Source organism: Schistocerca cancellata, chromosome 7 (genome assembly GCF_023864275.1).
Source record: "Schistocerca cancellata isolate TAMUIC-IGC-003103 chromosome 7, iqSchCanc2.1, whole genome shotgun sequence".
Lineage (NCBI taxonomy): Eukaryota > Metazoa > Arthropoda > Insecta > Orthoptera > Acrididae > Schistocerca > Schistocerca cancellata.
Window position 1 is genome coordinate 495,636,658 of NC_064632.1, and position 23,818 is coordinate 495,660,475.

The window sequence follows — 23,818 nt, forward strand, 5'->3', positions numbered from 1 at the left end:
TCTTAGCGGCCACTCAACCCCTCACCAGCTGCTGAGACTGGTAGAGCCAGCGATGAGACCACTGAAAACAAGAGAATACCTTGGAGCTGTGTTCCTCAATATGTCCAGAGCCTTCGATTGCATCTGGCACAACAGTCTCGTGTACAAACTCTTTGCACTCGGGATACCGCGACGCATGCAGTCCTCCTCAGATTCTACCTAGTGGAGCAAATGTTCCACGTCAGAGCAGACGATGGTACGTCCACAGACCGACATATATGTACTCGGGAGCCACAGGGGTCGGTGCTCGGCCCCTTGCTGTACTCACTGTACACTGCCGACATACCACCGGTGGCATGTGTCGAATTGTCACTTTACGCCGATGACACAGCGCTGTACACCCGCAGCATGAATGCGAACACATTGCAACGCCATCTTCAACTCGGGTGCGACGCCTTGGGATCATGTTCAACGAAATGGCGGCTGAAATTCAGCGCAGCGAAGAGCCAGGCAGCGATCTTGACCCGAAGAATGCTGCCGCCAGGTATTCCGCCCATCGGAATATTGGGAGCACCTCTCCTATGGAGCAAGACGGTGAAGTACCTAGGTGTTACCCTAAACCATCGACTCTCCTGGGCGCCTCATATCTGAGACGTCAGAAGCAGGGGCATAGGGCGCCTTCACCTTCTCTAACCTCAGCGGCTGCACCACGGCATCACACTGTACCTAACACTGGTGCGACCAGTGTTGGAATATGCAGCTGTTGTGTGGGAAAAGGCCCCTTATTCACTCGTCTCAGCGGTACAAAAGCTCCAGAAACGAGCTCTGTAGACTGCGCTGTGTCTTCTGAGAGAATACTCGACTCCCTTGCTGCACAAGAACACAGACATTCCGCTCTTACGAGACAGATTCTATAAGAAGGTGGGACAATCCTGCAACCGGCTCGTCTGTGGCCTGGGCCGACAACACGTTGGCCTGACCTGCTGCGATAATAATTTTCTCGCAGAAGACACAGACTATCGTCATCACGTAACCCAAGGACCATTCGCATAGGTAAGGTTTTTATTTTCTTCCCCACAGGAACAGTATTTTCATGCTTACACTGCTCGACATGCCGGCGTCTAGTAACACAACACAGCCGCGAGGCAACGCCAACAACCCGTACCGCACTTTTCGGTTGATTCGCAAGTGGTGATCAAAAATAGTATTTTAACTGTTTAGTATGTTTTCCAGTTCCATAATCAAATCCTCGTTGCTAAAGTTATGTTTTACGTTGTTTTCTTAATCCGTCATGAGTGTCAAAGAGCTACATAAAAAGGAAACGCTGGTGGGAGCTGTAGACTATCGACAGATGTCGACTAAGCACCGTAGACGTCATCAGGGTGGCAGTCAATGAACTGCATCTCTGGCTGTCAAAACTTAGTATATAGGTTATGTTTATGTTACAGTTTAGGATAAAAAAATGAAAGTTTTTTTCTCTCACAAAAGGTAGATGTAGTGTCTTAATGTGGCAAATTACTGTGCCCATCGTTGGTCGGAGGTTATTATATAATGCGTAATGGTAGCATATTGACATCACAATAGGGTAACAGAAAGACAAGTAATTAGCGTTTGCCGAAGTGCTTAATGGATTTAAAATATTTGTAGTAATGTTATCCGACGAGTGTACAGCGTGTAAGCTGCCTACAATATTCGTTTTTAGCTGAAATGAAACATGTCTCACTGTCGAGAAGAAAATAATGAATACACTGAAATCATGACATTACATGCCAATTCAGAAAATTGTAAAGGACAGTCAGACATTTCAGGTAATTCGTCACCAGAAATGGTTGCATTAAATTGGTGTAATAACTCTCAGCATGATCAAAGTGAAACGGATAACCTGAACAGTACTTCTAACTCTTCACCAGAATTCATCACATTGGCGTCGTATGAAGACCAAAAGAATGAAGAGCTAAAAGCTGACTTATCCGTAAATCCGTCAGCAAACATTACACCACTGAATTCGAATAACAAGTGTAATGCTAGTGATGCCGACTCAGAAAAATTAGAAAGGTTAAGTCCATCACCCGAAAGCAGACACTTTTTTAGTACTAATGTTAATGCTGAAAATAATGAAATGTCGCAGGAGAGTGACTGCGTTGCGTCTCCACACATTGTTTACGACAACAATAATGTGTGTATTCAACAAGAAAGTGAACAAGTTTCAAATGAAGGAGTGACTGCGAAAGTTCTTGTAGGAAAATGTGTAACTGGTGCTAACGGAGTGAATTGTGATAGTTCTGAAGGAGAGAAAGAACTACCAAAACGTGTTGATGTGGCCCATTCTAATGTAGTAACACATCTAAGTGAAACTATAACAAATTTAAAAGCGGAAATATCAAGGTAAGTAATGTCAGCTCATATACATACAATAAAAACAAGATTTTATTTCCTGTGCCTCTGTCACTTTCAGAAAAAATGTTTACAGTCATTACCTCCAAGAATTTTACTTGATATACGTTATTTCTATCAGTACTGCAGTGGGGAGGAACTGACATTACTGTTGTTTATCTTTTCTTGTTCTTTCATGGACACACGCAAGGTAGAATGTCCTTGTGTCTGTATGCCCACAACTTTGTTAAATGGAACATTTTTAGCAACCTTAATGTCATACAGTGAAATAGACCTTGACTATGATTCATCTCCAAAATTTCGAGACAGTCTTTCATATAAATCATTTTTTTTTTTCAATTTTTGTTAGACACACTGTTTATTCAGTCACCTTGTTTACTAGTCATCACAAATGCCCACCTACAAGAGTATAAAACAAACGAAGTTATCAATGGCAAAATGAGGCAACTTCTAGTATTGATTATTTCCTGCTGTTAAACTGTCAGAAAGTATTAACGTGTATACAAGTTGAATGTGTTACAGTGAAATTACCAGAAAAATGCTACCTTGCAAAAGGATGCAACATTCTTTGTAATATTAAGTAGGTAGTCTGTTTTCTGTAACTAATTAGTTACTCTCTGATGTCATATGGAATAATTTTTTGGGATAACTCAACACTTAGACAAAAAGTATTCACTGCTCAAAAGAAAATGATTAGAATAATGTTTGGGGTTCATAGTCGCACATCTTGTAGGCATCTTTTGAAAAGATTGGGAATTCTTACAACAGCCTCACAGTACATTTACTCACTAATGAAATTTGTTCTTAACAACATGGACCAGTTTAAAAACCAACAGTGACATTCATGATTATAATAACAGAAAAAAAGGCTTACACTATCCTTTATTCAATCTGTTTTTGGCACAGAAAGGGGTAAAATATGCTGCTATAAAAATTTTTGATAGATTACCAGATGAAATAAAATATGTGATGACAGCAGTAATTGCTTCAAAAATAAATTGAAATCATATCTCCTTGGCAACTCCTTCTATACCATAGATGAATTCTTGAATGGGAATAAAGAAATCTATGGATGTAGCATATGGATGTTGTGCCATTTAAGGGAATGGGGTAAATAATAGAAATAACACTGTACTGTAAAATATGTATATGTATCTAGTTTCATATGAGCATTTCATGTGCACTTGACATGTTCCACATCATAACGGCTACTGTACCGTGCAATTGATCAATGGAACAGATAACCAAGTAACTAAACAAACTTACATGATCATGTCTTTATTTATCCTAGAGCAATAAGTGTATAACAAGGATAGTGTTAATCTAGATAAACCGCATACCTTTTGTACTAATCAGATAGTCTGTGATAAAATAGTTAGTTCTACAGAGCATTTCTTTGGTCTGTGCGGGATAATGGCAGCGGCAGTAGTAGTAGTAATAGTAGTAGTAGTACCTAATGTATAAGTAAAAACTATGATTCCTCGTGGTCACAGCTGATACATGTAATGTTGGCATTCCTTAGTGTCTGGTTGTGAGATTTATTTTTCCCCAACTTAAAATATGTTACTCTGTCACATCTTACTAGATAATGTTTTTTATTTGCAGTTATTAATATTAGAATTTTATCTCTTGTTGTTGTTGTTGTTGTTGTTGTTGTTGTTGTTGTCTTTGGTTAGCATCTCAACCAACTAACAAACTAAGTGACTAACAAAGAACTGTTCGATGCAGTATTCCGTGCTAATCTAGCCATTGCAAGCCTCTTCATCTCTGCATAACTACTGCAGTCTACGTTCATTTGAACTTGTTTAATGGAGTCAAGTGTTTGTCTCCATTACCATATTTACCTCGCACACTTTCTTCTGTTATCAGATTGATGAGTTGTTGATGCTGCAGAAGTAGTTTTATTGACTACTTCCTTTTTTTAGTCAAGTTGTGCCATAAATTTCTTTCCTCCCCGATTTGATCCAGTATCTTCTCATTAGATACCTGATCTACCCATTAAATCTTCAGAATTCTTCTATAGCCCCAAACGTTAATAGTTTTCATTCTGCTCTTGACTGAACTGTTTATCATTAAAATTTCACTTCATACAAGGATAGGCTATGCTTCACACAGCCTCTTCCATTTATATTCATTGTTAGAAAATAGACTTTTCTTATTATTGCCAGTCTGTATTTTATATCCTCTCTACTTAGGACATTATCTGTTATTTTTGCTTCCTAAATAGCAAAACTCATCTAGACCCAACTATTTTCAGGGTCTCATTTTCCAAACTAATTCACTCAGCAGTGCTCAATTTAATTTAGCTGATAGTTGCATTCTGTAGGTGGCTTCCCCTTTCATTTCTTTCCTCCAGTACATTTTCTCCTACTGTTGTTATTTCTCCTACTATTGAATTCCAGTCTCCGATCATAGCTGAATTTTCTTATCACTTAAGGATCGGAATTATATCCTTTATGTCATCTTACATTAATTCAATCTCATCTCTACCCATGCAACTAGTAACCATATAAATTTGTTCTACTGAGGCTGTTGTGTCTATCTTGGCTATGATAGTTTTATGTTTTATTCCTTTTATTGTTAGTGTATTTTTTTGCGTGCTTGTAATGAAATTAAATTCGTGAGTAGAGGTGTTGGGTATAAGGGAAAACAACCACAAACGTACAGCAGAATGGTGGTCGGAGGAGATAGAAGTGGCGGTTGAAGAAAAGAGAAACACATTCAACTGGTGGCTGAATGATAAATTGGAAGTAACAAGAACTATTTATAAGGAAAAGAAGAATGAAGTGAAAAAAAAGGATAGCAAAGAATGAAGCATGGGAAAGGATATGTGCCAGTGTCAGTAGCAAACTGGGATTTGGGAGAGCAAAACAAGTGTGGTCAGTATTAAAAGGACTTTGACAAAAGGCAATACCAATCTTCAGCTGATAACACCAAAAGAATGAGAAGAATCTTTCTGGAAATTATTGAATGAGGGTAGAGAAGAGTATGTCTAGGAAGGAACAGTGGAAGAAAAGGAGCAGAAAGGGCAGGAGATCGAAGTTTTAGAAACTGAGGTGCGTAAGGTACTAAGAAAAGTGAAGAATGGTAAATCACCTGGACCAGGCAGTATCAATATGGAGCTCTTAAAATATGGTGGTGACAAAATCGTGTAACAAATAACACAGTTATTCAACTAAATGTTACATGGAGATTCAATACCCAAGGAAATAAAGCTGGGCTATATTAATACTATATTTAAGAAAGGGGATCGCAGAAGCTGCTTGAACTACCGAGGAATTTGTGTTATAAACAATTTAATGAGAATTTTTGGGAAAATAATTAAAAAAGAAGCTGGAAATAAATTTTAAAATCCAGGAAGAACGATGTGGCTTCACAGCTGGTAGATCATGCATAGACCATATTTTCACATTACAAAAGAGCTTAAGGAAACAGAGAGAAAAATTAAAAAACAGAATTAATTTTCATAGATTTAGTAAAAGCATATGATACAGACCCAAGAAAACTTGGAGAGCATTACATTTGACATACAAAAGGTCCTTTAAAGTAATTAAAGAAATATATAAAGATAACATAAATAAAGTGAAAACTGGTAGTACCCTTTCACAGAAATTTAGAACAAAAAAGTGTATGTTATAAGGCTGCCCCATGTCACCAACATTATTTAAAATCTATATACACTCCTGGAAATTGAAATAAGAACACCGTGAAGTCATTGTCCCAGGAAGGGGAAACTTTATTGACACATTCCTGGGGTCAGATACATCACATGATCACACTGACAGAACCGCAGGCACATAGACACAGGCAACAGAGCATGCACAATGTCGGCACTAGTACAGTGTATATCCACCTTTCGCAGCAATGCAGGCTGCTATTCTCCCATGGAGACGATCGTAGAGGTGCTGGATGTAGTCCTGTGGAACGGCTTGCCATGCCATTTCCACCTGGCGCCTCAGTTGGACCAGCGTTCGTGCTGGACGTGCAGACTGCGTGAGACGACGCTTCATCCAGTCCCAAACATGCTCAATGGGGGACAGATCCGGAGATCTTGCTGGCCAGGGTAGTTGACTTACACCTTCTAGAGCACGTTGGGTGGCACGGGATACATGCGGACGTGCATTGTCCTGTTGGAACAGCAAGTTCCCTTGCCGGTCTAGGAATGGTAGAACGATGGGTTCGATGACGGTTTGGATGTACCGTGCACTATTCAGTGTGCCCTCGACGATCACCAGTGGTGTACGGCCAGTGTAGGAGATCGCTCCCCACACCATGATGCCGGGTGTTGGCCCTGTGTGCCTCAGTCGTATGCAGTCCTGATTGTGGCGCTCACCTGCACGGCGCCAAACACGCATACGACCATCATTGGCACCAAGGCAGAAGCGACTCTCATCGCTGAAGGCGACACGTCTCCATTCGTCCCTCCATTCACGCCTGTCGCGACACCACTGGAGGCGGGCTGCACGATGTTGGGGCGTGAGTGGAAGACGGCCTAACGGTGTGCGGGACCGTAGCCCAGCTTCATGGAGACGGTTGCGAATGGTCCTCGCCGATACCCCAGGAGCAACAGTGTCCCTAATTTGCTGGGAAGTGGCGGTGCGGTCCCCTACGGCACTGCGTAGGATCCTACGGTCTTGGCGTGCATCCGTGCGTCGCTGCGGTCCGGTCCCAGGTCGACGGGCACGTGCACCTTCCGCCGACCACTGGCGACAACATCGATGTACTGTGGAGACCTCACGCCCCACGTGTTGAGCAATTCGGCGATACGTCCACCCGGCCTCCCGCATGCCCACTGTACGCCCTCGCTCAAAGTCCGTCAACTGCACATACTGTTCACGTCCACGCTGTCGCGGCATGCTACCAGTGTTAAAGACTGCGATGGAGCTCCGTATGCCACGGCAAACTGGCTGACACTGACGGCGGCGGTGCACAAATGCTGCGCAGCTAGCGCCATTCGACGGCCAACACCGCGGTTCCTGGTGTGTCCGCTGTGCCGTGCGTGTGATCATTGCTTGTACAGCCCTCTCGCAGTGTCCGGAGCAAGTATGGTGGGTCTGACACACCGGTGTCAATGTGTTCTTTTTTCCATTTCCAGGAGTGTAGATGTCAGTCTGAAGATATGGTCTCGTAAATGCAATGGGTTGGGACTAGAAATGAAAGATGGGATTTATTTACATCGACTGCTATTTGCTGATGATCAAGTAGTTATAGCACAAGATGGGGAGGATGCAAATTATATGTGTAACCAATCAGCAATGGAATACAGAAACTGGGGATTGAAGATTAATTACCAGAAAACAGAATACCTCACTAATGATCCAGATGACTTATACATAGAGGGAAAGAAAATTAAAAAGGTCAATACTTTCTGTTATTTGGGATCCATTTTAGAGTTGCAGGGAAAATCAGAGGTAGAAATTAATAAAAAAATTAGCAGAGGAAGGGAAGGTCATTGGGATGCTCTGCTCAATCTTATGGAGCAGAAATATAATAAACCAAACCAAAAAGATCACATATAAATTAATACTAGAGGTCATAGTTGTGTGGAGTGGAGACTTGGACTACAAATCTGAAACACCTAAGAAAGCTGCAAGCAGTAGAAACGGACTTCTTTAGAAGATCAGCAAGACTTTCTAGAAAAGAGAAAGTAAGGAATGATTTAATAGTAAAAAGAATGGAAGTTAGAGAAAGAATACATGATGTGATGGATAGAAGGAAGTTACAATGGTACAGCCATGTAAGGAGAATGGAGGAAGCCAGAATTCCGAATATGATCCTGTAATGGGAACCAGAAGGGAAGAAGAAGAGAGGGCGCCCTATAACCACCTGGCTCGAAAACGTACAATTAACAATGAGAAGACTTGGCACAGAGGAAGAAGATACACAAGATTGAAACACATGGAGGGACATCCTAAGGAGATAAATTAAGATCTTTGCGAAAGATGTAATAATTTCCAGGTGTTTGTTATGTTGGAGAAAAACCTTTGTATTGAGGAAAATCTCAGTAAATAAAAAAAATTGTTAGGTTAATTTTTTGACTGGGTGTAATGTAATTAAATCCATGACTAGCTACAGTTTTGTGTAGATCAAAAACAGAAGTGTCAGATATGCTGAGAGAGGCTCAGAAGACACATGTAAATACTTCATTTAGCCTCAGAAGGGTAACGTATAATACTTGTATACTTCATCTAACTTTATATATATGTAGTTGTAATTTATGTCAATTGATGGAATAAGGGTGATTCTTTCCTTCCTCTCTTAGTTTTTAAACATTTGTAGCTGTTCTATGAATAAATAAATGTAATTATTTAGTTTATTTTTACATTTCTTATTAGATTAGAAAGTGAGAATCAGCGATTACAAGCAGACAGATCCCATGAGATATATGTTGTTCAGTTGGAGGCACTGGAAAAATCTATATTGCAGTACAAAACTGATCTACAGCGAGCAGAACAAACATCAAAACAACAGGCAGTGCAGGCAGAAGCCACAGCAAAACAGCAGTCTTCTGTTATACGTGATCTCCAAGAAAAATTAGACAAAGTAAGTACTGTTCTTTTTATAAATGTTACTGCTGTGGATGTCATCCACAAAGTAAGCCGTAATGCATTATGGAATAAAAACATACAAATATTTTAATGTATGCAATAATGTTAGTATCTAGAAAGAAAAGACACAGGAAGTAAAATTCGGAGTATGTGTAGAACAGTGTACCAAAACCATATGAGGAGATCTCAGTGCCTTCTCTTGCATGACCAGAAATGTCAGTGGTATGCCAAGCTCAATCTAAGGAAAGTTGTCAAATTGCAACCACAAAAACTGCTACCAGTGATCCTCAACAACACGAAAGCTCCAAAGATGGCTGAATTTTGGTATTTGGGTAATGGGTTGCCATATGATATTATTTTGGCTCCCACACGAGGTGCTGCATGTGTAGAACCATTGGACAGAAAAGAGTTGTACAGTGACAAGCAGGTGCTGGACCATGCTCTGTTACCTGATCCTGTGTGCATAATTTCTGTTTCTTTTACTCATTTATACAGGAATCATTTCACAATGATAAAGGATTTGTGATTATAATACAATTAAAATTAATACCTCAAAAAATATACATACACAAAGAATATAAAAGTATACTTTATGAGGATAGGAGAGGTGGTGGGCCACGGCATTGCTGAAGGAACTATCCCAGCATTTTTCTAAAATGATTTAGGAAAATTATGAAAACCTTAATCAGGATGGCCGGACAGAACAAGTCCCATTCCCAAATATAAGATTGGTGTCTTAACAACTGGAAGACATGCTGATGGCAGTCTTTTTGCCAGCATCTTTGTGCCCATTCCATGTTAATTGACAATGTTCATCTGCAGAAACTGTGTGCTTGTTACACGATCTACAGATTTATCATTTACACTTAATTCAACATTTATGTTCCCTCTTTATGCTGAAGTGCGAACTGTTTGTTTTTCTCGTGTTCAATTTTAATCTATTATGCCTGCATACTGTCCAATTGTAAACATCTTTGAGAGTTTTATTTGCTTCTTCTAATAGGAATTCTGTTGTTTCATCACTGATTTTGATTTGCTATTATAAGCAAAGAGAACTGTCTAGTAAGTCATATATATAGAGAGAGCAGAATTGTATGCACTATGTTACTATCTGATCAAAAGTTTCTGAACACCCCTACATAATGTGGGATTCATCACTAGATATCACGAGAGGTGGACCCACCAGTATAGGAGGAGGCAGGGAGTATTGTATTGTCATCAGAGAAGCAGTAACAGAAGACTGGGTAAGTAGGGAGAGCTCAATGACATTGAACATGGACTAGTCATTGGACATCATTTAAGTAACAAATCCATCACAAACATTTCAACCCTCCTAAAGTTGCCCAAGTTGGCTATTGGTAATATGATTGTTATGTGGAAATGTGAAGGAACAGTCACAGCTAAAACAAGACCAGGTAGACCTTATGTACTGACAGAGTAGGACTGTTGAGCTTTGTTAACGGTGGTTGTAAAAATTGCATGAAATCAGCAGAGGGAATCAGTTGCAAGTTTCCAAGTGCTACAAGCAGTTCAGCTACCACAGTGACTGTGCATGGGGAGTTAAAAAGAATGGGGTACAGTGGTCGTGTAGCTCCTCTTAAACCACACATTTCATTGGTAAGCTTAACGGCGCTTGAGGTGGTGTAAAGAGTGACACCCCTTTATAGTGGGTGTTTATACCCTTTGTCAATCTCGTGGATGGGCTTGGGTTGGGCAAATATGTAAAGGTGTTTTTTGTGGTTATACTCCCCCTACTGCACTTAAGAAAGCACTAAATGTGGAAGGGTAGGGATACCTTTGATAGCATTGTGTACTACTTAACAGAGGAACATCTTGTGTGCTATGATTGATTGTACCAGCATGACACTGTGCCCTATCATAAAACAGCATCTGTGAGGCAATGATTTGTGGGCAGTAACATTTTTGTGATGGACTGGCTAGCCCGCCCAGAGTCCCAACTGAATTCAGTAGAACACTTTCGGGATGAGTTGTTATGTCTACTTTGCTCCAGGCAAACCTACTTTTCTAGCATTTGTAGACTTAGAGAAAGTTTTTGACAATGTTGACTGGAATACTCTCTTTCAAATTCTAAAGGTGGCAGGGGTAAAATTCAGGGAGCGAAAGGCTATTTACAATTTTTACAGAAACCAGATGGCAGTTATAAGAGTTGAGGGACACGAAAGGGAAGCAGTGGTTAGGAAGGGAGTGAGACAGGGTTGTAGCCTCTCCCGATGTTATTCAATCTGTATATTGAGCAAGCAGTGAAGGAAACAAAAGAAAAATTCGGAGTAGGTATTAAAATCCATGGAGAAGAAATAAAAACTGTGAGGTTCACCGATGACATTGTAATTCTGTCAGAGACAGCAAAGGACTTGGAAGAGCAGTTGAAGGGAATGGATAGTGTCTTGAAAGGAGGATATAAGATGAACATCAGCAAAAGCAAAATGAGGATAATGGAATGTAGTGGAATTAAGTCGGGTGATGCTGAGGGAATTAGATTAGGAAATGAGACACTTAAAGTAGTAAAGGAGTTTTGCTATTTGGGGAGCAAAATAACCGATGATGGTCGAAGTAGAGAGGATATAAAATGTAGACTGGCATTGACAAGGAAAGGGTTTCCGAAGAAGAGAAATTTGTTAACATCGAGAATAAATTTAAGTGTCAGGAAGTCGTTTCTGAAAGTATTTGTATGGAGTGTAGCCATGTATGGAAGTGAAACATGGATGATAAATAGTTTGGTCAAGAAGAGAATAGAAGCTTTTGAAATGTGATGCTGCAGAAGAATGCTGCAGATTAGATGGGTAGATCACATAACTAATGAGGAGGTATTGAATAGGATAGGGGATAAGAGAAGTTTGTGGCACAACTTGACTACAAGAAGGGATCAGTTGGTAGGACATTTTCTGAGGCATCAAGGGATCACCAATTTAGTATTGGAGGGCAGCGTGGAGGGTAAAAATCGTAGAGGGAGACCAAGAGATGAATACACTAAGCAGATTCAGAAGGATGTAGGTTGCAGTAGTCACTGGGAGATGAAGAAGCTTGCACAGGATAGAGTAGCATGGAGAGCTGCATCAAACCAGTCTCAGGACTGAAGACAACAACAACAACAACAGCTGCTTACAGGCATTGACATACGTCAACGGGGGCAGATGGAAATGTGTGCCCTGACTGGGACTCGACCAGGGATCTCCTGCTTACATGGCATCCATCTGAGCACTGAGGACACAGAGGATAGCGCGACTGCAGGGATTTATCGCTGGCACACCTCTCGCGAAACCCACATTCTCACCGTATTGTTCCGCACTGCATTCGTAGTGCCCCCGCGCATTATACTCATTACTCGCAGCGAGTTGCCGATTCCCGTAAGAGTTCGGGCACAGTTTGTACATTTGCTCAGAAGAAGAAGATGGTCAAGTGGCCAGTGAGCCTTAACTGTATATATATTAAGATGGTATCTGTTCTTTCGGACATGTCCGTAATTTTCTTACGTTTCTCTGCACGCCTGGAGCCATAAAATGCTCCATTCAGTGAGTGGGAATTCTCTAGTGCTCCAGCCCATTGTCTTGACATAACTGTAGGAGTTGGAAATTTCTCCACACTCAGATGCTCAAAAACCTGTCGTATTGCTAGTGTCATGTCCTAGACATTTTCAACCATATCTGGAGTGAGGGTGAGTTTCCATCTCAGCATGATAGTCCTGGTTCTCAAATCTGGTAAACACCCCTTGAGATGGAAGCTATCATCCAATTAGTCTCACTAATGTTATCTACAAGTTGCTTGAATGTATGGTTAGCCACTGGCTGTGTTAGAACCTTGAGTCTTGGGGCCTTTTGGCTCTGTCACAGGATGCTTTTCAGCAAGGCTGTTTTACTGCTGACAATTTGGTCTGCCTGGAATCTGCTGTCTGGATGGCTTTTGCCTGCTGTCAACACATCATTGGTGTCTTCTTTGATTTACAAAAGGCTTGTGGCATCAAATGGGTCACCACATCCTAAATATCCTACATGAGTGCTGTCGCAGGGGTCTGCTTCCGAGTTTTGCATGGAACATCTTATAGTGCCATGCTTTCCATCTTCAGCTTGTTGCTTCCCACAGTAGCCCCCCCCCCCCCCCCCCCATCTCCCCTAATATACAAGAGAATGAGGTCCCATAGGGCTTCATGTTGAGTGTGCCCCTTTTTCTATTGGCTATCAATGGTCTTGCTACAGCTATGGGGTCTGCAGTGTCACGCTTCCTCTATGCTGACAATTTTTGTTTTTACTACTGCTCCTCAACTGTAGGTGTTGCTGGACACTGACTGCAGGGTGCCGTATAAAAGGCACAGTCATGGGCTCTCACCCATGTCTTTCAACTTTTGGTCGCATAGACTTGCATCGTGCATTTCTGTTACCGTCATACTGTCCATCCACATCCAGAAATCTACCACAACAATCAATTGCTCAATGTGGTGGAGTTTGTCACTTTTTAGGACTGGTCTTCAACGCCCAGTTGGCGACATGGCTTCCTCATCTTCACCAACTTAAGCGAAAGTGCTGGTCACACCGTAAATACTTTTCACTGCCACAGTAATGCTAGCTAAGGTGCAGACCACTCTACACTTCTGTTTCTTTACAAAGTTCTGATCCTGTGCTGTCTTGATTATTGGAGTTTGGCATATGGCTCTGCATCACCTTCAGCGTTGTGGATGGTGGCCCTGATACACCATTGCTAGGTGTGACTTGTGACAAGCCCTGTAACCAGCCTACTTGCAGAGGCTGGGTACTGTCCACTACGGATCAGGTACCTACAACTGCTGCTCAATTATGCGATATACATTTGCTGCTCCCCTGAGCATCCGAACTACCGTGTTCTTTTTCCTGGTAGGCATTGCGCTGCCTGTAACAGAGAACCAGGACTGGAGTGAGGATCACACTTCAGACAGTGTCTCTGCTCTGAACTCCACCTTCATCCACTGTCACCTCTTGTGAGAGAGTGGCTGTGTATACCCCCATGATTTGTAGCCTGTCCTTGGATCTGTCTCGACCTAGCCTTTGGACTGAAAGACTGTGAACCCCATGATGGTTTTTCGCTGCGTGTTCCTGGCCATCCTTGAGTGTTTCTGGGTTTGGATGTGGTATACACTGTTGACTTGACAGTTGACGGACCAACTGGTTTTGCCTGCACACATACGAAGTGCAGCGAACTACGCTCTCTGCCAAATGGATGCAGTGCATTCGCTATTGAACTGATGGCCCTCAATCAAGCCGTCAGTCATGTTCATTCTTGCACCCGAGATGTTTTTAATCAGCATTGATTCCATGAGTAACCTTCAGGCTATCAACCACTGCTACCCTTGATACCCATTGACTGTGACTATCCAGGATCTTGTTCCTGGTCTTCATCGTGTTGGCGGTCAGTTTTCTTTGCCTGGACCACTGATCATGTTGGGATCCCAGAGAATGAACTTTCTGACCAGTTGGCCAAGTTGGCTTGTGGGATACTTTCGAGATGGGAGTACCAGAACTGGACCTTCAGTCAAATCTACACCATCAATTGTTGGAAGCTTAGAACATGGAATGATGTGCCCTGGTTTCTCCAAACAAACTGTGGGCAGTAAAGGGGACCACAATCATGTAGCAATCTTCCCTTCATACGTCTCCTAAGGACTCCACCATTTTCTATCTACTTCACATTGGCCACATAGCAACATTACATGATATGAGGATCCACCCCACTGCCACTGCCAGCATGGTGCCTATCTGACAGTGACCACATCCTACTTTACTGCCCTAATTTTGGCTACCTAATTGTGAAATATTAAACTTGCTGACATGCTGCCTTTGGTGCTAGCAGATGATGCCGAAGTGGCTTATTTGGTTTTAAATTTTACTCATGAAAGTGGGGTCTACTCCTCTCTGTGACATGGGGCACTTTGGCCTTGTTGACCACATGAGGGGTTGGAGGAGTGTCCCATAGCCTGCTGTGACTCGGGCCCTATGGCTGCTCTTGCTTGATGATCCAGCATGCTTTCTGCTCTCCCACCTTTCTGTTCTTCTTGTTCTTTTACATTTTGTTTGCTTTAATGTCTCATTGTCGTTGTTCTCTTTCCTGAGTTTTTATTAACTTGTCTGCATTGCTAATTTGCTTGTGGTAATGGAGGGTGAGGAAAATACTAGTTTTCTTATTGTGATGTAGGTTGAGGAAAACGCTGGTCAGTTGCAGATTGTGCATTTCCCACCACATAATGTGTCCCGGGGACCTCGAGCTGCCTTCTGACGGAGCAACTCACCCACTTTAATCCTTCTCACCCCTTTCTCACGTCCACTTGCTTCTATCTCTTGGATTCGTTGATTCTCGGTTGCAGTTGGGTGTATTAGGATTTGTCTTGTCCTTCTTCTCTGGGACTATTCCCAGCCTGATGCATATAGGGTGATGGACCGATAATCTTATAGTTTGGTCCCCTTTACCCCATCAGTCCCATCCAATCAAAACCAGAGGTGAAACAAAGTTTGTCACTCAAGGCTGAAAAGTACAATAAAATATTCTCCTTCAAATGACTGTTTCAATAAAGTAAGTCAAAGCTGGTAGTACTCACTGGTTTTTAACTTTTATTTTATAATTTTTGGAGGAAAAGAAAGTTCTGTTTTAAAAGCACTATCAAGTTGTTATTTGTGTCCATCCAGTTGTTGCCTTCAACTGCCCTAAAGACAAAAACTCATCAATTGTTTCCTAGTTTCATCATTAATTTGTACTACTTTCTTATTGATACTGGTACATTTATTATGCATTATTGTAACATTGTAATTGCTTTGTGCTGTTACTACCAGACTTTCTCTATTTAATTCTTCTAGTTGTTGAAGCCCCCTGCGGGTTCGGGGGTTAGAATAGGCCCGCGGTATTCCTGCCTGTCGTAAGAGGCGACTAAAAGGAGTCTCACATGTTTTGGCCTTATGTGATGGTCCCCTCTCGGGTTTGACCTCCATCTTTCTAAATTATTCCGAAGAGCGAGCCAATTGGGGAAGGGCGCCTTACATGGTGCACTGTATCCGTCGTGCAATTAGACCTTTAGCCGTCTTTCTCGTCGTTGCAATGGTGTCCCGCTCGTTTTCGATCTCTTGGGCGATTACCACACTGCACTCTGCAGTGTTTCTTTTAACTGCGACGACGACCTTGGCCATTTTTGCACCTAAGATCCAGCACGGTAGCCAGTCCGTTGTGGTGGGGCCGCCATGTACCCTCTTGGTTGTAGCCCCCTGACAACACAGGGATCGCTCTACTGATGCCTGCGCCGTTAACTCCCCACATATGCCAAGGAGTAGATGCCTATCCTCCTGGGGTATCAGGACTCCCGGCAACGGCCATCCTGCCAGGTGGCCTTTGCTGTGGCTGGGTGGCGCCCGTGGGGAGGGCCCTTGGTCGGAGTAGGTGGCATCAGGGCGGATGACCCGCAATGAAGCGTGGTCCATCATCTCTCGCTGGCGGCCAGCCGCCAGCAGTCTCTAAGCGTTCTCGGGCTCAATTTAATGCTCAGAAGTACGATCCGAAAACGTTCCCCTCCCTGGCCACGCCGTGGGAAGAGCGTAAGTCCCAGGATGGAGGTAACAGTTATTCGCCCCGATTCTTAGTTTGCACGAGAGCTGATGGGGAGTCTTTTCTCTCCACAAAGCCTCAGTTCTTCGTCGAGCATTTAGAGGACAAGTTTGGGGAGGTGGAGGGCTTGTCTAAAATGCGCTCTGGCTCAGTACTGATACAAACGGCATCCTCCGCCCAGTCACGCAGGTTACTTGCTTGTGACAAGTTGGGGGATGTTAACGTTACTATTACTCCACATAAGAGTTTAAATATGGTCCAGGGTGTTATTTTCCATAGGGACCTCCTTTTGCAGTCTGATGACGAGCTGCGCGCCAACTTAGAACGTAGAGGTGTTCATTTCGTCCGGCGCGTTCATCGGGGTCCGAGGGACAATCAGGTTGCTACCGGTGCCTTCATCTTGGCCTTCGAGGGTGATACGTTACCGGAAAAGGTCAAGGTGATGGTCTACCGATGTGACGTCAAGCCCTATATCCCTCCCCCGATGCGGTGCTTCAAGTGCTGGAAGTTCGGCCATATGTCTTCCCGCTGCACTTCCAGCCTCACATGTCGAGATTGCGGACGCCCATCTCATCCCGATACTCCATGTGCCCCGCCTCCCATCTGCGTCAACTGCGGGGAGCACCATTCACCTTGCTCGCCAGACTGCAGAATATTCCAGAAAGAGCGCAAAATCATGGAATATAAGACCCTGGACCGCCTGACTTATACTGAGGCCAAACGGAAATACGACCGATTACATCCTGTGCGAATGACAACTTCCTACGCCGCTGCTACAACACCTGTGCTAGCCCCATCAGTTTCAGGCCTTCCGGCCGGATCGACGAGTGGTACAACTCCTCCTGCCCCCTTGCCAGTGGGGGGCTCTACCCACCGGGTTGCTCCTGTGCCACCTACCTCAGGAGCAACCCCATCCCCCCCATCGGGGACGTTGGTCCCCGCTTCTAAGCCGGAGAAGTGTCCAACTTCTTCGGCTTCTCACGCTCGCAAGGGGTCCCTTGGGTCCCTCCCTTCCCAGGTTTCCACCGGCGGGAAGGCTGACGATCGACAGTGGCGTAAGTGCCCACAATCTGCAGGTCGAAGGGCTTCCCGATCCTCCTCAGTCCCGGAGACTGAATCGGTGAAGCCCTCCCAGCCAGTTAAACCCAAGGAGCAGCGTGAGAAATCAAAGAAGAGCAGCTCTAAGCCCAAGGAACGCGCGGTGGTAGCCACCCCATCGCAACCTTCTAGCTCTGCGTCTGGGGACGAGGTGGAGATTCTGGCGTCCGCTGAGGACCTCGATCTCGCCGGTCCCTCAGACGCCGTGAATAGCAATAGCACTAGCACGGGTGCTCAATCGGAGGCAGCAGGTGACCCAGCGGCGTAATCTGCCGTCCCAGTCCCGGCACGCCTTTCTCAGCCATGGACAAAACCATCCTCCAGTGGAACTGCAGCGGTTTCTTCCACCATCTAGCTGAGCTCCGCCAACTTATCAGCCTTCACCCTTTCCTCTGCATTGCTCTGCAGGAAACTTGGTTTCCAGCAATGCGCACCCCCGCCCTCCGTGGCTATCGGGGTTATTATAAGAACCGAGCAGCTTATGAAAGGGTGTCTGGCGGCGTCTGCATCTATGTCCTTAACTCTCTTCACAGCGAGTCTGTCCCTCTACAAACAGCTTTAGAGGCTGTCGCTGTTAGGGTGTGGACGCCGCAGGCTCTTACCGTCTGCAGTCTTTACCTTCCACCGGAGGGTGATGTCGCGCAGCATGTCCTGGCTGCGCTGATAGCCCAATTGCCGCCACCTTTCTTATTACTGGGCGACTTTAACGCCCATCACCCTCTGTGGGGTGGGTCAGTGGCAACAGGTCGAGGCGCCACCGTTGAGCATTTATTGTCGCAGCTCGATCTCTCGATTTTGAATGATGGTGCCTCCACACACTTCACTGTGGCGCATGGCACCTACTCCGCCATTGACCTTTCAATCTGTAGCCCTAGCCTCTTACCATCTGTCCACTGGAGTGTGCATGACGACCTGTGTGGTAGTGACCACTTTCCGATTTTTCTGTCACTACCACAGCGTCTCTCTTCTGGGCGCCCTAGCAGATGGGCTATGAATAAGGCTGACTGGGACTTGTTCTCCTCCACTGCCGCTATTGAGCCTCTCTCAACTGATGCCATTGATGCGGTGGTTACATCGGTCACCGCCGGCATCGTCACTGCCGCCGAGTCTGCCATTCCCCGTTCTTCTGGGTCCCCTCGGCGGAGGGCTGTGCCTTGGTGGTCGCCTGAGATCGCTGAAGCGATTAAAGATCGCCGGCGGGCGCTCCAGCGTCACAAGCGACATCCCTCCATGGACCACCTTATTGCCTTCAAACGGCTGCGTGCGCGGGCCCGCCTCCTTATCCGCCAAGGCAAGAAGGAGTGCTGGGAGCGGTATGTGTCGACCATTGGCCTCCATGTCACTCCATCGCAGGTCTGGGCCAAGATTCGACGGGTCTTCGGCTATCGGACCCCTGCCAGCGTCCCTGCGCTCTCACTGCATGGAGCAGTTTGTACTGACTCCGACGTCATTGCAACCCGCTTAGCAGAGCATTTTGCTATGAGTTCCGCTTCTGCGAATTACCCCCAGGCCTTCCGCTCCATTAAAGAGCGGATGGAACGTCGGAGCCTTTCTTTTCGCACCAACGCTTCTGAACCCTACAACGCTCCATTCAGTGAGTGGGAATTTCAGAGTGCCCTTGCCGCTTGCCCTGATACCGCTCCCGGGCCAGATCGCATCCACTGTCAGATGCTGAAACACCTTTCAGTGGACTGCAAGCGACGCCTCCTCGACCTTTACAACCGTCTCTGGGTCGAGGGTGAGTTTCCGTCGCAATGGCGGGAAAGTATTGTCATCCCCATTTTGAAACCTGGAAAGAACCCTCTGGAGGTGGACAGCTACCGTCCCATTAGTCTCACCAACGTTCTTTGCAAGTTGCTTGAACGGATGGTGAGCCGGCGCTTAAATTGGGTGCTGGAGTCTCGGGGCCTTCTGGCTCCGTCTCAGGGTGGGTTCCGTAAAGGCCGCTCCGCCACCGACAATCTGGTGAGCCTTGAGTCGGCCATCCGTACAGCCTTTGCCCGCCGTCAGCACCTGGTCGCTGTCTTTTTCGACATGCGGAAGGCGTACGATACGACATGGCGTCATCACATCCTTTCTACGCTTCATGGATGGGGTCTTCGGGGCCCTCTGCCGATCTTTATCAGAAATTTTCTGTCGTATCGTACCTTCCGCGTGCAAGTCGCGGCCTCGTATAGTTCCTCCCTCGTCCAGGAGAACGGGGTACCCCAGGGCTCTGTCCTCAGTGTCTGCCTGTTTTTAATTGCAATAAACGGTCTCGCTGCGGCAGTGGGAAATTCTGTCTCCGCTTCCCTGTATGCTGACGACTTCTGTCTTTACTATAGTTCTATTAGCATTGCAGCAGCTGAACGTCAGCTACAGGGCGCAATCCGCAAGGCGCAGTCTTGGGCTGTAGCGCGTGGTTTTCAGTTTTCGGCAGCCAAGACTCGCGTTATGCATTTCTGCCGGCGCCGAACGGTCCATCCTGAGCCGTGGCTTTATCTTGCCGACGAACTTCTAGCTGTGGTGGAGACCCACAGGTTTTTGGGTGTCCTTTTTGATGCCCGGTTGACTTGGCTGCCTCATATCCGGCAGCTTAAACAGACGTGTTGGCGGCATCTAAACGCTCTGAGATGCTTGAGCCACACCCGCTGGGGCGCCGACCGATCTACCCTGTTGCGGCTCTACCAGGCGTTAATCCAGTCTCGCCTGGATTATGGGTGCCTAGCTTATGGCTCAGCATCCCCATCTGCGTTGCGGGTGCTGGACCCAATTCTCCACAGCGGGATACGCCTTGCCACTGGTGCTTTCCGCACCAGCCCTGTGGACAGCGTCCTAGTGGAGGCAGGTGTACCTCCACTGCGGTTCCGACGCCAACGTTTGCTGGCCGCTTATGCTGCCCATGTTTTTAGCTTGCCCGGGCATCCAAATTATCGTGTCCTGTTCCCGCAGTCAGTCGTCCATCTGCCAGACCGTCGGCCCCGGTCGGGTTGTCCGATCGCCGTACGCATCAAGGAGCTTCTCTGCGGGCTTGGGTTTTTCCCAGTTCCACCTCCTTTCCGGGCGCCTCTGCGTACACCCCCGTGGTGTGTTCCTCGCCCTTGCCTTCGGCTCGACTTGGCACAGGGCTCGAAGGACTCGGTTCCTCCAGAGGCCTTCCGCCGCCGCTTTTATTCCATCCTGGCCAAGTATCAGGGCTCTGGAATTGTTTACACCGACGGTTCGATGGTTGCTGGTCGTGTCGGGTATGCGCTAACTCTAGGGGACCATTCCGAACAACGGTCCTTGGCGGCTGGCTGCAGCGTTTACACTGCTGAGCTAGTCGCCATCTTTCGTGCCCTAGAGTATATCCGCTCCTGCTCAGGTGAGTCCTTCGTTATCTGTAGCGATTCCCTGAGCGGTTTACGAGCTCTCGACCAGTGTTTTCCTCGTTCTCGTCTGGTGATGGCTATCCATGAGTCCCTGCATACTCTTGCGCGTTGCGGCCGCTCTGTGGTCTTTGTGTGGACCCCCGGTCATGTCGGTATCCCGGGCAATGAACATGTTGACCGCCTGGCGAAAGAGGCCACGAGTAAACAGTCTCTGGACGTTGGCCTCCCAGAGACTGATTTGCGGGCAGTCCTCCGCCGAAAAGTTTTTGCGCTTTGGGACGCTGAATGGCGCAATCGGATCATGCCCAATAAACTCCGTGCAATCAAGGAGACGACGACTGTGTGGCAGTCATCCCTGCGAGCCAACCGCAGGGACTCTGTCGTCCTTTGTCGGCTCCGCATTGGCCACTCCCACCTGACACACAGTTATTTACTGCGCCGGGAGGACCCTCCTGTATGTCGCTGCGGGGCGGCTTTGACAGTGGCCCACATTTTGTTGGCCTGCCCCCTTTTAGCTGTGGTCAGGCAGACATTTGCGCTGCCTGATACTCTCCCTGCCCTCTTATGTGATGACCCTGGTATGGCTGCCTTAGTTTTACGTTTTATTAGGGCAGGGAGTTTTTATTCTTTCATCTGAGTGTTTGTTCTGTTCTTTTGTGTTGATTCTGGCCATTGGCCTACGATTTTACGCTGAGTTTTTAATGTGATCTCGGTGGTTGGCTTTTCCTTTTTATCTCTATGGTCGGCCAACCACTGTCACACTCTGTGTGATTTTAATTTGTTTCGTCTGATCTCTGTAGGAGTATTTCTTGTCCTGTGTCGTCTGACGTCTTTCCTGTTGTTCGTTTTTTTTTATTCTCTTTGGGTGGTTTTACCTTTTTTTTTGAAAAAAGGGACCGATGACCGTCGCAGTCTGGTCCCTTTAATCCCCCCAAACCAACCAACCAACTAGTTGTTGAAGTTGCTAACAAAGATTGTTCAGATATGTTATTGTCACATATTACTTCTTCATTTTCTGAGTTTAAAATCAGGAAACTTCCCCACGAGCTATTGAGAATAGTTTTAGTGATAAAAAGTCTCCTTACTGACTCCTCTTTCAGTTCATGCTTAAATATAAAGTATAAAATTATAAGACCGTAAATAGGTTTTGTTTCACATGGAGTACTTTTAATTCACATAAAAAAATTGTTCAATGTTATGAATATCATAAATACTGATGTGGTGATCTTAAGTGGCTTCAGATCACACATGAATAGGTGCTGCAGTCACGACAGTTGACCAGCTTGTCATAATCATATTGATTCAGGAAGCCTGCTGCTATCTTCAAAATATGCTTGTTGAAATATTAATTGATATGCAGTTATAAAAACTAAAAAAAGAGTTTACAAAAAAATTAAAAAAGTTAAAAACACCAAAGTGGACCACTTGAAAAATGCAACTTGCCAATGTAAGAACTGCCATATTGTGTTTGTACAATGAATACTAGATTTATGCCATTTTGTAGAGTGCTTATTATGTCCAGTGAACAGTTGACACTGAGTGTGAACAATTCTACTACAGGTACTCACATGCTTGTTTGATTCATGGACCAAGTGTCACAGGAAAACAAATATGTTTTTACTGACAGATACTTAATACCTCATGAAAACCGGCTAAGAAAATTCCAGGAAATGATTTTCATAGGAACACCTGCAAATATCCCTCAACCCTACACACACTCTTCCCATATGGCTTGAGAAGACACATGTTGTTATTAGAGTAAACTTTGGGCTGTTTTTGGTGTATACAATGTTTTAGTAACTTGAGGGAATACAGCCACATATATTTGTCAAAAGCCATGGATATTTTGAGAGTTTTTGATAAATTAAATTGACAACATTTCCATGAGTTGTTGTAACTTTGGTATTAGTTTTAACAACAGCTCAACATAGGGATAGGAGCTGTCTACATCTACATCTACATTTATACTCCGCAAGCCACCCAACGGTGTGTGGCGGAGGGCACTTTACGTGCCACTGTCATTACCTCCCTTTCCTGTTCCAGTCGCGTATGGTTCGCGGGAAGAACGACTGTCTGAAAGCCTCCGTGCGCGCTCTAATCTCTCTAATTTTACATTCGTGATCTCCTCAGGAGGTATAAGTAGGGGGAAGCAATATATTCGATACCTCATCCAGAAACGCACCCTCTCGAAACCTGGCGAGCAAGCTACACTGCGATGCAGAGCGCCTCTCTTGCAGAGTCTGCCACTTGAGTTTGTTAAACATCTCCGTAACGCTATCACAGTTACCAAATAACCCTGTGACGAAACGCGCCTCTCTTCTTTGGATCTTCTCTATCTCCTCCGTCAATCCGATCTGGTACGGATCCCGCACTGATGAGCAATACTCAAGTATAGGTCGAACGAGTGTCAGTTGTTTCGTGGTCTGTTTATCAATGAAAGTAAAAGAAGCTTAATGTTCAATAAAATGAAAAGTACCTTTTGACATGACACTTATAAAAATTACTAGAGTAGAGATGATTATGTACATGTGGCATCATCTACATCTACATCTATACTCTGCAAACCACCTTGAGGTACATGGCAGAGGGGTACATCAGACTGTACCAGTTATTAAGGTTTCTTCCTATTCCATTCATGTTTGGAGCATGGAAAGAAATGTGGTGTTATAAAAGAATGCCAGAGATTAGTGATGTAGACCACATAACTTATGAGGAGGTATTGAATCATATTGGGTGGAAAAGAAAGTTTATGGTTTATTGATTAAATGAAGAGGTTGATTAATAGGACACACCCTAAGGCACCAGCATATTGTTAATTTTTAATGGATTGAAGTGTAAGGGTACCAGCTATATAGGGATTCAAAATCTGGGCTGTAA

At 44.9% G+C, this 23,818-nt stretch overlaps 1 protein-coding gene across 3 annotated transcripts in view; it reads left to right on the forward strand.

Moving 5' to 3' along the window:
• Positions 1–1,388: 1,388 nt before the first annotated feature.
• LOC126092043 (coiled-coil domain-containing protein 186-like) overlaps positions 1,389–23,818 on the forward strand; it is a 211,611-nt gene continuing 189,181 nt past the window's right edge. For 2 of the 3 annotated variants that reach the window (XM_049907448.1, XM_049907449.1), the window contains exons 1-2: positions 1,389–2,364; positions 8,709–8,916. In XM_049907448.1, the coding sequence (XP_049763405.1) occupies positions 1,694–2,364; positions 8,709–8,916 (879 nt within the window). In that variant the 5' untranslated portion in view covers positions 1,389–1,693. The remainder of the gene's footprint in view (positions 2,365–8,708; positions 8,917–23,818) is intronic. The other variant, XM_049907450.1, reaches the window with a different exon arrangement.